The sequence below is a fragment of the Lutjanus erythropterus genome, chromosome 14, assembly GCF_056507025.1.
Source record: "Lutjanus erythropterus isolate fLutEry1 chromosome 14, fLutEry1.hap2, whole genome shotgun sequence".
Lineage (NCBI taxonomy): Eukaryota > Metazoa > Chordata > Actinopteri > Lutjaniformes > Lutjanidae > Lutjanus > Lutjanus erythropterus.
In genome coordinates this window covers 24534774-24547318 of record NC_139330.1, presented here as the reverse complement: position 1 = coordinate 24547318, position 12545 = coordinate 24534774, and the positions used below count along the sequence as shown (strand labels likewise).

Sequence of the window (12545 nt, the reverse complement as noted above, 5' to 3'; positions counted from 1 at the left end):
TTATAAGGATCCTAATTTGATCATTTATCAAACTACTACTCTACAGATTACAGCCAAACAAAACAGGCAAACGTATTACTTCCCCTGTTATTCCAACCTCAAAAATGTGTTAAAAGTAAAAAAAAAAAAAAAAAAATCTATCAACATTATATTGATATTGTAACTAGATATCATCTTGGTAGCTTTTGGATATGATTATATTATGATATGGCATAAGTGTTGTCTGTTCCTGGTTTTAAAGATTGCATTACAGTTAGATGATGTACTTTCTGAATTTACCAGACTGTTCTAGCTGCCTTTACTCACTTGGTCAATATATCCACATTAGTGATGATTATTTATCAAAAATCTCACTGTGTTCGTATTTTCTGAAAGCACCAATAGTCAACACAAATATCAGTATAGACACAATATTGATATTGAGGTATGTAAAAAAAAATCTGGTAGGTTAAAATACACTTAACAATAGGTCATTAATTAGGTTATAAATGTTTTACAAATCATTATTAATCGATTAGAAACAAGTTATAATAGTTTTCATTTGTTAGCTCACTATTTGGCAAGAACCATTCACTGCTTACTAATAATTAATCACTAGTCATTAACATTTATTATTGTGGTGATTTGATATGTTAAACTCATATGTCAAATTAAACTTTTTAAGATGTGGTGATGGTTAAATGTTAATTTATTAACAAAAGTCGATGAAGCTAACCTAATAACCTTAGTATTAACCATTTATAAATAATTTATTAGGGTAGTCTTATTGTAAAGTGTTTTTGAGATATTTGTTTTTGTCTCACCCAGACCTACTGATATAAATTTAGAGAAAATGTTTGATATTTATTGTATATCGTGGAATAGCCTAAAAATATTGAGATATTATTTTTAAACCATATTTTTTGTGTGATTATTACATTTTCAAGACCACTTTCATGTGAAATGCATAGAAACTGATTTAATAAGTATGTTTCAAACTGTGTCAAAAAAAAAAATAAAAGATAGAAATTAAAATTATTTCTGCCTAACTGTGATCATACTATTGCTTGGTCTGTGATGATCACCAACTGAAGGTGATGCCTGGTTCACCCTTTAACTGCCTGTGAAATTGCTGCGTCTTGTGCAGGCCTATATGTGCTAGAGAGGGCCTGAAATGTAAACCGTCCAATCTGATGAACCTGCCGACCGGTCAGAGCCTTCTGGAAATGAAGATAAGACCCAAACCTGCACACACACACACACACACACACACACACACACACACACACACACACCACTGTGCCCCGCCCCTCCCTGCTGCTTGCCTGTGCGGTTTATTGAAATCCTCCTCCTGCTCTGTAGGATAGCCCTGGCCTCTGGGGTAACAAGATAGATGTAAACAACCAATTATTGGATAGGCCCTCATTCACGTCCCTTTAACCGGTACAGACACAGAGGCTCTGGCTTTAATAATTCTCTCTCTCTCTGCACAGCATTTGGATGTCTGTCTGTCCTAAAGAATGTTACCCATCAACCCCTCGTTGCGCTTGTCTCAGGTCAGTGCGTGTTGCGGTCTCAGAGAATAAAACGCACGCCCCCTCCTCTGTATACACCCCCCCACCCCAACACATAGCCCGGGCTTTGCAACACACACCAAAACACACATCTTGCAATAATCAGCTCAATTAGTGCAGGTCGTGGTGGAGAGCGGCCGAGGTGAGCGCTGGGAGGTTGTGAAAATAGGGGCTTGGCTATTAGGAGAAACGCGATCTCCATTCATCAGCGGCCGTAATAATGACCGTCTCAGAGCCGGAGCCCTCTGATCAAACTGATCCGTGGAAACAAGTGGTTTACAAACACTGTCAAGGGCCAGATATGGACCCCGATCTGCCCTGTCACTGCCGGGGCGCACACCCAGCGCCTCTGACCAGGAACACCCCGGTACAACGACGAGACTTTGGATTTCTACTCACATTTTAATTGGTTACTCTGATGTGTCCTCTCTGCCGCAGTAACAAACCGCCTGCTTGATCAGGAAACTTTGTACTTTGTTTATTTAGATATGACAAGCTATATCCAGCCACAAAGACTGAGTGAGCAGGTGTTGAATGAGACGTGTCAACAGAATGAACGGCACAGTTTCTTCAAGGAGGGATTGTCTCAAACTTTTTCTTGTCAAATACGCCTAAGTAAATAAATAAATAAATAAATAAATAAATAAATAAATAAATAAATGCTAAACAGCAGGAGTTTGGCAAGTTTTTATCCAATATAACTGCCTGTGCTGATTTGGCAGTGATTGTAAGTAACTGAATACCTGTCATGGATAACTACCTGTTATCCAAACATTCATGCTCTTACTGTGTATCATCTCATCAGAATAACGTCTATGAGACCACTTGTAGCCCAACTGGAGCTCCTCTAGGACGCTATTTTGGTTACATCTGCGCCCATCATCGCCCAAAATAATCCGAATGACTAAGGACAGAGTCAGTTAGGGATGAACCATGGGCCTTCATATAACTGCTGACAGCAGGGACACGCGACTTCAGTCAGTGGTCAACAGCTCAAGCTGAGTGAAGAGCCTCAGAAATGAAAGAAAAGAAATTAAATAGTCTGCAGCTACATGTTTGTTTGTAGATAATAACCTGATTAAGAGTATCTTCAGTCATTAAAGGAGCCGTACAGCTCATAATTGAAAGGCTTTTGATATGAAACATAAAAATGAAACAATACATAGCTTGACTGGAATATAGTGTGACCACTGTGAGTGTAACTGCGGCGCCTCTTTCACCCCTGAGAGAACCTCCTGTGTGTTTTGGGCTCACTTTCCAGGTATTTAGATGTGTGTGTTAGATGGATGGAGAAGATACGTTTCTCTCTCTCTCTCTCTCTCTCTCTCCCTTCTTTTTCTCAAAAAAAAAAAAAAATCGGTTTAAAATCGGATGGCCTGTCAAACTGTATTTACCGCCGCTCTTATTTTCACGCATCCATTATTTTCACGCGTCTCGCTCCATGACCCTGAGCTTTCTCTGATGTCCATGAGCTGTGAATCAAAGCAAAAAAAAACAAACAAAAAAAAAAAAAAAACACATTGACAAAGTGACTTTATAGTATGTTTGCTATATGATGTATTATGACATTGCATTATAATTATTTCAAATATTATTACAACAATCTCCTATTTTTTCATTTTATGCGGGAATAATTCATTGGTAGTGGAGTTAAGTGATTTTGTCGTATGTACGTATAAAGGGTAAATGTCTTCCTTGTTTTTCTCACTATCCATTTCAGCAGAGCCCCGGTCCCCTGACGATTACCATCAGTCAGCTTAATGCCGTAATAGGGCTACTCTCTGAACTGCGCTTCAGGCGAAACCCAAGTCAATTTATTAAACACAGGGAGAACACAACACGGAAACAGGGATCAGGCTCCTCTTACAGGACTCCTCTTCTCTACATGGTGATAAACTAACTTCATAATTACGCTAATAATTCTTTTTAAACAGCCACGGCTTGGGTGAAATAGTATAATCGCAACGGGGATGTACAATGAGGAAAATACTGATGAATTGACACAAAAGTGAGATTGTGATATAACAAAATTTTATTTTATACTTCTGAGATTTTATGTAATGTGTTGCCGATATTTAATTTGCAGTTTCTCTTTGAAAATATAAAACTGAGGTCTGCACATATATCAAATTACGTCTATTAAATACCGAGCAATGATAATAGGCCTAATAATCATAATAATAATAATTTGAAAGGTAATGTTTAAACCTTTAATATTGTGCGCACAACGTGCCTTTCATTTGACGCGTCAGCAGTTCATTTTCTCTCTGAAGCTGAGTCTGGAGCTTTTTGTGGTCCACAGGTAATATTAAGTTATGAGATGAAAGCTGCTGAAAACAGGTCTGCAGCAGGAGACAGAAGCGTCGGTGCGCGCGCGCGCGCGTGTTAGCGCAAGAGTGCGGTGGTTTGTGTTGAGTGATGTGATACTGTGTGTGGGTGTAGCTGACAATCGTATCTCTAATGAAGAGGTCCCATGGTGAGGCGATAGAAATCGAGGCTACCAACTGGTCAATCTTTGGTCCAACAGTCAATAACACACCGGGCCGCGTGACACACGTCACCATACACCTGACATCACCACAACAAGCCATATGACAGTGTTTTTTTTTTGTTTTTTTTTTTACCCATCATGCTTCATGGTGCTGCTGTCAGTTTCTTGTAACCTTAACTGCTGCAGTCTCGACAGCAGAAATCATTCATCGGGCAAAAACTCATGATTTCAACAAGTTCTTTCTCCTCAGTGAATCATAAAACCTCCTCACTCATTTCACCTCTAACATCCATCCTCTCACAGTTTCCTTTATCCTCTCTTCGCATCATAATTATCATATTGAACTGATTACCCACGGGGCAGTTCTTCAAATCTTATCTTCTAATCCTGCTTGTGATTTGGATGATCTCTGACTTCCATCTTCCCCTGCTCTTGCATTAAACCGTGTCAGCCAGATGACTCAAATACGAACGGAAAGTTGTGTCTCACCCATGTGCTGGACCTGGTTGATGCCGTTTTCTTCTCCGCTGTTGACCGAGGCTCTCCTCCATCTGCTCTCCGTCCAAGAAACTCTAAAGCAGCACACAGGAGCGCTTCATTTCACCGTTAGAGCGGCTGCTGCACACCTTAATAACGCTGTTTGTCACTCTGTGCGCTCCTGCCGTCACCGCCTCACCCCTCAATTAGATACCCGCAGATTTATCATCATCTCAATATATATTAAATAATAAACCTCATCACGGCAATATTGTATTACATTTTAAGAACTATATCAATTTCATTCTGAAATATAATATTTCTTTAGGGATCACAAATATAGAAATGTCATATTTAAACAAGATTTCATTTGAAAAAAAATAGTTATAAAGTTAATATAAACCTTTTAATAGTCGCATTTAGAGCTTTTTGGGAATATTAGCGCACAGACTTTATATACAAAGTTGTCAAATATTTTTTGATAAATTGCTGTCTAAATCAAACTTTCTGCACCTATTTAGTCTTATTTTGTCGTTACTTGTAGCATAACTCTCATGTGACTCACTGTTAGAACTACATTTGGTGAACTTTGCACCTGGCTTGAGGCTATTAGCTCTTTCCAGTCACCTGTAAAACAACTTTACCCACTTTACATAAATGCCTATTTATAAAATGTCAACTCCAAGTGAGCTTAGATCAACTTTATCTAAACTGATTGAACGTGAGAAAATATAAACAACCGTCAGTATAATTTATTTATATTTATATTTATATTTATATTTATATTTATATTTATATTTATATTTCGCTTAATCGCTACAAGCAGATAAGTGGATATTTTTTACGAACTTTTCACTAAACGCTACATTACTTGTCAGTAGTCGACAGTCACTTCACCTGTATGAAATGATGAAGTGACTAACTTTAAAGTTCCTTTAAAGGCGCTGTGGAGATCTTGATTGATTTGTGAGCGCCGCTTGAGGCATGAGGACATACTTGAGCAGGCTCTCCATGCGCTCTGGCGCCATCCTTCCCCCAGTTGCGGGACCAGCGCTGCTCTCCACTTCTCTCCACACTCCCCCAGCTCTGCTCTGCGCTCTTTGGCTGCCCGAGGTGTCTGTCAAAGTGAGGGGAAAGGGAAAAAAAACTGTTTTAGACGAAAAATCTGAGCAATATTCCTGTAGGTAGGCGGGCCAGTCGTGAAGGGAACAATCGGGTTGACTTTGCCAGGGAGCCACCTCAAAGCCTATCAGGTTACTTTGAGTGACAGCGTAACCATGGCAAATAATTTGACTAAGGCTATTGTCTTATCCTCACCATCCCCGGGTCAGATAACCGACCAATCAGAGTTCATATAATCGCTTGTCTTGCCAGCTTAGAATAATATTATTAAAACGAGCCAGCGAGCCCGGTCTCCGGGAGTAGGTTATGTTGAAACGGCATAGAAAAGGTGGAGGAGGACGGTGGAAGGAGTAGCAACTTTCTCTCTTTCTCACCAACTTTATGAGGATTTGTCGCCTGGGGTTTGCATGGCTGAATGGACTTGAGTTTATTCCTCAACACGCAGTTGGATATTACTTCACCTTGGGCTCTTTTAAGCTCTTTTGGGGACCTTTTGTCGCGTATGGACTTAATGCGTTTTGAATTTAATGTGAGACTGTGTGGAGAGACGTGGAAGTAAGGCACAATATAATCTGTATTGATTTACGTTGTCGCCATGTCCATGCTTCCGACGTTTGGTTTTACGCAGGAACAAGTGGCGTGTGTCTGTGAAGTGCTCCAACAAGGGGGGAACATCGAGCGTCTGGGGCGCTTCCTCTGGTCCCTCCCGGCGTGCGAGCACCTCCACAAAAATGAGAGCGTCCTCAAAGCGAAAGCCGTGGTCGCCTTCCACCGGGGGAACTTCCGAGAGCTCTACAAGATCCTGGAGAGTCACCAGTTCTCGCCACACAACCACCCGAAGCTGCAGCAGCTGTGGCTGAAGGCGCACTACATCGAAGCGGAGAAGCTGAGAGGCCGCCCGCTCGGCGCCGTGGGGAAGTACCGCGTCCGGAGAAAGTTTCCCCTGCCCCGCTCCATCTGGGACGGAGAAGAGACGAGCTACTGCTTCAAGGAGAAGAGCAGGAGCGTTCTGCGGGAGTGGTACACCCACAACCCTTACCCATCCCCGCGGGAGAAACGAGAGCTGGCCGAGGCCACGGGACTCACCACCACGCAGGTCAGCAACTGGTTCAAAAACCGACGGCAGCGAGACCGAGCAGCGGAGGCGAAGGAAAGGTAGGAGTGAAACTAAAGACACCCAAAACACAATTCAGAGTTTATTTTTATGAACGTGACACAAAGCAAAAATTGACAGAAATAATTAAATAAAAAAACAAAACAAAAACAACCAGTGTTTCCTCAGTGCGTCTATGCAATATGATTTGACCTACATCTGGCAATTAATTACATTGGCCAGATATTTTGTATATTTTCAGTTGTTCAGACATCTGTCTATTGGTTTGAAATAATATTAGAGACACGCACTTGAGAATACTTTTGGGTCTAGTTTGAGTTTACTAAACTCAAGTCCCGTCATTGTTGTCTGCATGTTTGTCATAATTGTGCAGGCCGTGCGTAAAAAGTTGAAAGGCAGAAAATTAAAGGCTTGTTGTCAGGTAAAATTACAAGGTTATAAAAGTTGCATTTACCCTACTTTTATGTTTTAATCACACTTATTATAACATGAAATTTAACTTTCACATTAGGATCAGGGAAGAAAAAACGTTTTTAACCCTCCAGATACTGGAGTGTAGACATATATGAAAACATCTCGGAACACGTTTAAAAGTTGTGTTGCGGTGTACTTCATGTGGCGGGCTGTGTAGCCTTCATATCAGCCATTTGACGTTTCATTAGGAGCACTTTGTATATTTCAAAGTTTGGAAATTACACAGGCAGGCGTGCAGAGAGGTTAGGCAGACGTGTTGCAGTCAGGTGTTCACTGGGTTGGTGTCTTCTTTCACCCTCTGGCCACTAATTCGGGCTGAAAGCTACACGTAAATCATGTCTTCCCACTGAGAAAAGCCTCACTCACACACTGCAAACATATGAACTATGCCGTACAGCAACAAGTACACGTTTAGCAATAATTAGACCTGTCATTTATTCAGACGTGGCGAAGGCCGGGAGCTTGTCCACTTTGATAGGCGTCTTTACCCACAAGGCACTGTGGTGAAATTAATTTACCATCAACACAGATTCTCAGTGCGCGTTCAATAGTTACTGTTCACCACCACAGCCATTTAACTCCCTGCACTGCTGTAGTGAATGAACCACAGCCTCTAATTATGTCAATGACTTACTTTAGTGTTTGTATTATGTCACACGTGCGCCTGAACGCATTCCTGATTCGTAAATCATCCAACCAGGAATTTTATCATAAATATATTAATTATGCTCATTTTAGCTATTGTAACTATAGCGTAGCCTAATTCATATCTGAGTTTACACAGTAACATGGACAACACTATTTTTGCTTTGTGTGTGTGTGTGTGTGTGTGTGTGTGTGTGTGTGTGTGTGTGTGTGTGTGTGTGTGTGTGTAGGTGCTTCCTCTTCTAAGAATTAGGATTTATTTGTTTTTAATAAAATATTAAATAAAAAATATGTATGTTATAATATTTAATTTGCCTTCTAGATTTAATTCGGTGTAATCACGACTGTAGCTAATTTTAATAATCATTAAAAATAATTAAATATAATTTCTTACCATTTCTTCTTATTATTTCCTCTTATTATTTTTTTTACGATGTACTAATACAGTGGTTTTCACACTGAGGTCCAGGGACCAACAGGGGTCCTTGAGTGGATTGTAGGCGGTCAACAGCAAAAGGGGGAATAAAATATTTTAATCACATTATCACATTTTTGGAAGTTGGAACAACAAGGGAATAAATGTGGTTGGTCATGTAGTCATTGACTGACCAAACTGGAACTTTATAAATTGCAAACCACTTAAACCACTTTTGATTACTTTATTATCTCCAGCCCTAAATTTGAAAAGAAAAACAGATATACTCGGAGGGTATTCCTTAAGACATATTCTCTTAAACTGGGAGTCTGTGTATCTATTCTGGGAGTCCTCAACATGAAAACATTTGGGAAACCCTGTACCAATATGTTTCAAGTGTTTATCTATATTCCTCCACCACACTCATGTGATTCTATTTTCTGTTTGCAGAGAAAACAACGAGAACAGCAATAGTCACAACCCATTGACTTCTTCCATGAATGGAAATAAATCTCTATTGGGGAGCTCGGACGACGATAAAACACCGTCGGGGACACCGGATCACACGTCTCCGAGCCCGGCCCTGCTCCTCGGCTCAAACGCCGGTTTACAGTCCCTGCACGGCCTCGCACCCCCGCCGGGACCCAGCGCCATCCCGGTACCGAGCGGTGCAGACTCGGTGCACCATCACCACTCATTGCACCACGACACCATACTGAACCCTATGTCTTCTAATCTAGTGGACCTTGGCTCTTAAAACAGAAGGGGGACAGAGAGCACCGTGTTTTTTTTTGTTTTTTTTTTTTGGAAAAGTAAAGTCCAAGGTGGCGTGAGACAAGCTTCAAGCACTTGCGGCAAAGCAGACAGACTGGAACACTGCGAAAACAGCCACCGTAACAAATCATTTAGTCTCATATTCAACCTTTAAAGTCTTTTTTAACAAGTGGGAAAAATCTGCCAGTGGGCGCAAAACCTCCACTGATCCCCAAATTAAACTTGTTCTTTTTTTTTTTCTAGAAACAAGTGTTAAGGCAGAGCACTTAAGAAATTCAACATATACTTAAAGCAGCTACCAGTTTCTCATCTTATTGGCATATTTTCTCTTTGATTCGCATAAGAGAAATATAATTCCAAAGATTATATGACTTGTTAGGACGGGACAGTTTTGCAGTTGTGGTGCAGACAAAAGGTGAGGTCAATTTAGTTATTAAAAAAAAGAGAGAAAGAAAAGAAAAAAAGAAAAAGTATTTTACCGGAATGTAATAACGTAACATGTTATATTGTTGAAAACAATAACAATAAAATGTCTTAATTCTTGTTACTATTACCGTTGTTATTTTAGGGGTTTAGATTGCCTATCTCAACGGACTCTATAGGCACCGAGTTAAAGGTACCCCATCGCCTTTTTGTTTACATAGGGTTTTCAAAGAGAGCCATAAGCATTTTTTTTTTCTTTTTTTTCTTTTTTTGGGGGGGTCTGGGGGATGATGGGGTATGATATTCTCAAGTGTCTTATAAGAGCCATGATAAGATGAAATATCTTAATCTCTTGATATTATTATTATTATTTGCATTTTCATTTGAAAAAGAGACTGCATGTAAACTTTGCGATAAATGATGAAACATAAAACGATTCACCTATAGTTTCATATACCCTTTACAATAAAAGAAAAAAGAAATACATGGATTAAAAATCGAGGATTTCTTTCATTATGAATGATTCTTGACTTTTTTTTTTCCTGTGTAGAAAACCAGTCTGTTTATGTAGTTTGTCTTCTTCGGGGCATCCCATTATCTATTTTTAATCCATTCAAAAAGGGTGACATTTCAAAAGTATTTAAACAAAGGAAAGATTCCCACAGCAGCTGCAGGCAAATATCAATCTTATCACAGTCACAGGAGATTTGTTTTTTGGATAATGTGTGTGCGTTTTCTAATTATTTCTGTTGCACTTTTGACTGAGATTTTTTTTTTTTTTTTTAATATTTAGGTCTAATTATATTGCTACAACCAGAACTTTGTATCCACACGGTCAGTGGGCTTCAGAAAAGCTGGTTCAAATCCATACTTCACTATTTTCTCTGGCCTTTTGAATGTGCGCTCAACCACTATAGTTCTTTATTAACGTTGGGGAAATGTACAATCAGATAGTATTACCCAAAATCAAGAGCTCTTAGCCTCTGACACATATGCCTGCTCTAAGAAAGAGGATACTGTCCTTTATGTGTGGGCAGTTTGCCGGCGTGCACAGGTCGATATCCCGGGATTATCTACCATCTAATCATAAATGCTGCAAGGAAAGTCGTTAAAGCAGGAAAACTGTGTTTCTCATCATTCCCCACAAGTCATTTCCAGGCTCGTGTCCTTGGCCTGTGCAGGTAAACTGGAAATGCAAGAACTAGGTGTAAAAACTTTTTTTTTTTTCTAAGTCTGGAAAGAAGAAAATATATAGTTCTTGCCTTTTAAATCCAGGGATTATAATTTAAGAAAGTTCATCAATATGATTGACAGTTTTGAGATACAAAATTTGACTTACTGCGTTTTATTTATTTTTTATTTTATTTTATTATTTTTTTTGCGGGTTTGTAAATTACGTTTGCCGGCTTAAGTCAAAGTTCACCCGAGTCATCATTGCCGAGATGATAAAACGAGGGAGAAAAACAAGAACAATATCGTCACTTAATCCGGTGCTCTGTAAAAACAACACTAGTCGAGAAATTGTGGCATGTGGCCATTACAGGCAGAGCTGGGCGAAATTTATACGAGCTTTTCCAACCGGGAACCTTGATGTTCAAGTGATGACACCTTATCTTTCCGCGCTCGGCCGAGGAGAACAAAAGTGCCGTAGTGTTTGGCGGAGAAAAAAAAAACACAACACAGAACTGGAAACGGGCGCTGAAAGAAGACACTTTGTTTGAACAGCTTCAGCCGAGCAACACCTTCAGCCCCCACCCTGCACCCCCAGTCTGCTGCCCGAGCTGTTTACATAAAATAAACCTAAAATAACATATTTTATGTCTTTTTTACTTTCATACACTGTAAAAAATCATATAGGAATTTCGTGGAATCAACTACTCATTCCTCATTATTTTAACGTAAATATATTTACATGATTCATTGTTTAAAATTAATTCAACTGAGAATTTCTAGTATTTACCTTTAGAAGACTTCAGAACTTATAAACGTAAATTCATCTAATTTAAAATCTTTTAAAATGATGAGTTGAATGAACTTACTGTAAAGAGTTCGATCAACTATGTAAATTGAGTTTCCAAAGAAACATGTCCCGTCATTTTTTTTTATAGTTCGGAGAACAGATATGAAAGCTTGCTTTAAGATAAGTCATGATTGTTTGTTTTGCAATAATGAAAACACATGGTGATGAAAGTTAGTATTTAATTCAGTCCTACCCCCTTAAATGTAAAATTTAATAAATTATAATAAATGTTAAAAGTTACAAATCTTTGTCAGTGTGACTGAAGAGCTGTCGGATCAACTTAATATCTTAAGCTTATTAAATACATCATTTCTCAGATACAATTGAATTAAAATCAAATTTATTTGGCTAGAAAAGTCAGTTTGTTGAATCATCACAAAGTTACCTCAACTTGTCTTTTCAAATTCAGTCAACCTAAAATTTGAAGGCAGGCTGGATGTTAACCTTTTTGCAAGTTCATACAAATAGTTTATTTTCAGTGTAATAAGTAGCTTCATTAGTCTGTCATTTTATTATCTACAGGTTAAGGGTGTAGGTCAGTGCGTCCAGTGCGCTTTATGGTATTTTTATACGTATCACAATAACAGCAATACAATGGCATGTTTTGTGCCATATTTCTATCTTTTTACAGTTTATTATATTAGTCATCCCACAGATGATGTATGGTGGCCCATTATTGGATTGATTTGGGGGAATATGCGTATTTATAAACCATAATCCAGTAGCTCAAGGTTTGCTGGATATTGATTGGCTGTGAGGTTCACATGCGAATGGGTGGATAATTGTTTTCTTTTAATACATGAAACAACAACACAGGGATAGCAATAAATTAAACTGTAGGCCCTGGCGGCTCTAATGGGAGTGCAAATATGAAAAGTGTACACAAAGAGTGTGTGAACTGTCTGTAAATCAGTCGCACCTTGTTGGGCACAACTTCTGGCGCATGAAGGTCAATTACACATGCAGCTCCAAGCCACACTTTATAATTAACGAGGACTTGAGTGCATATGGGTCTACTCAAAACAAGCCTGTAATAG

General features: G+C 39.1%; 1 protein-coding gene across 1 annotated transcript; it reads left to right on the top strand.

Moving 5' to 3' along the window:
• The first annotated feature begins 5624 nt into the window (after window positions 1-5624).
• six2a (SIX homeobox 2a) lies at window positions 5625-9985 on the top strand. The gene is made up of 2 exons (XM_084736138.1): window positions 5625-6798; window positions 8742-9985. The coding sequence occupies exons 1-2, from the start codon at window positions 6239-6241 to the stop codon at window positions 9046-9048; spliced, it is 867 nt and encodes a 288-aa protein (XP_084592264.1). The 5' UTR covers window positions 5625-6238; the 3' UTR covers window positions 9049-9985.
• Window positions 9986-12545: the final 2560 nt, after the last annotated feature.

Excerpts from the sequence above, each read along its gene's own strand:
- six2a (XM_084736138.1), top strand. The coding sequence starts at position 6,239 with ATGTCCATGCTTCCGACGTTTGGTTTTACGCAGGAACAAGTGGCGTGT. Across the intron at positions 6,799-8,741 it reads GCAGCGGAGGCGAAGGAAAG|AGAAAACAACGAGAACAGCA; the intron begins GTAGGAGTGAAA and ends TTCTGTTTGCAG.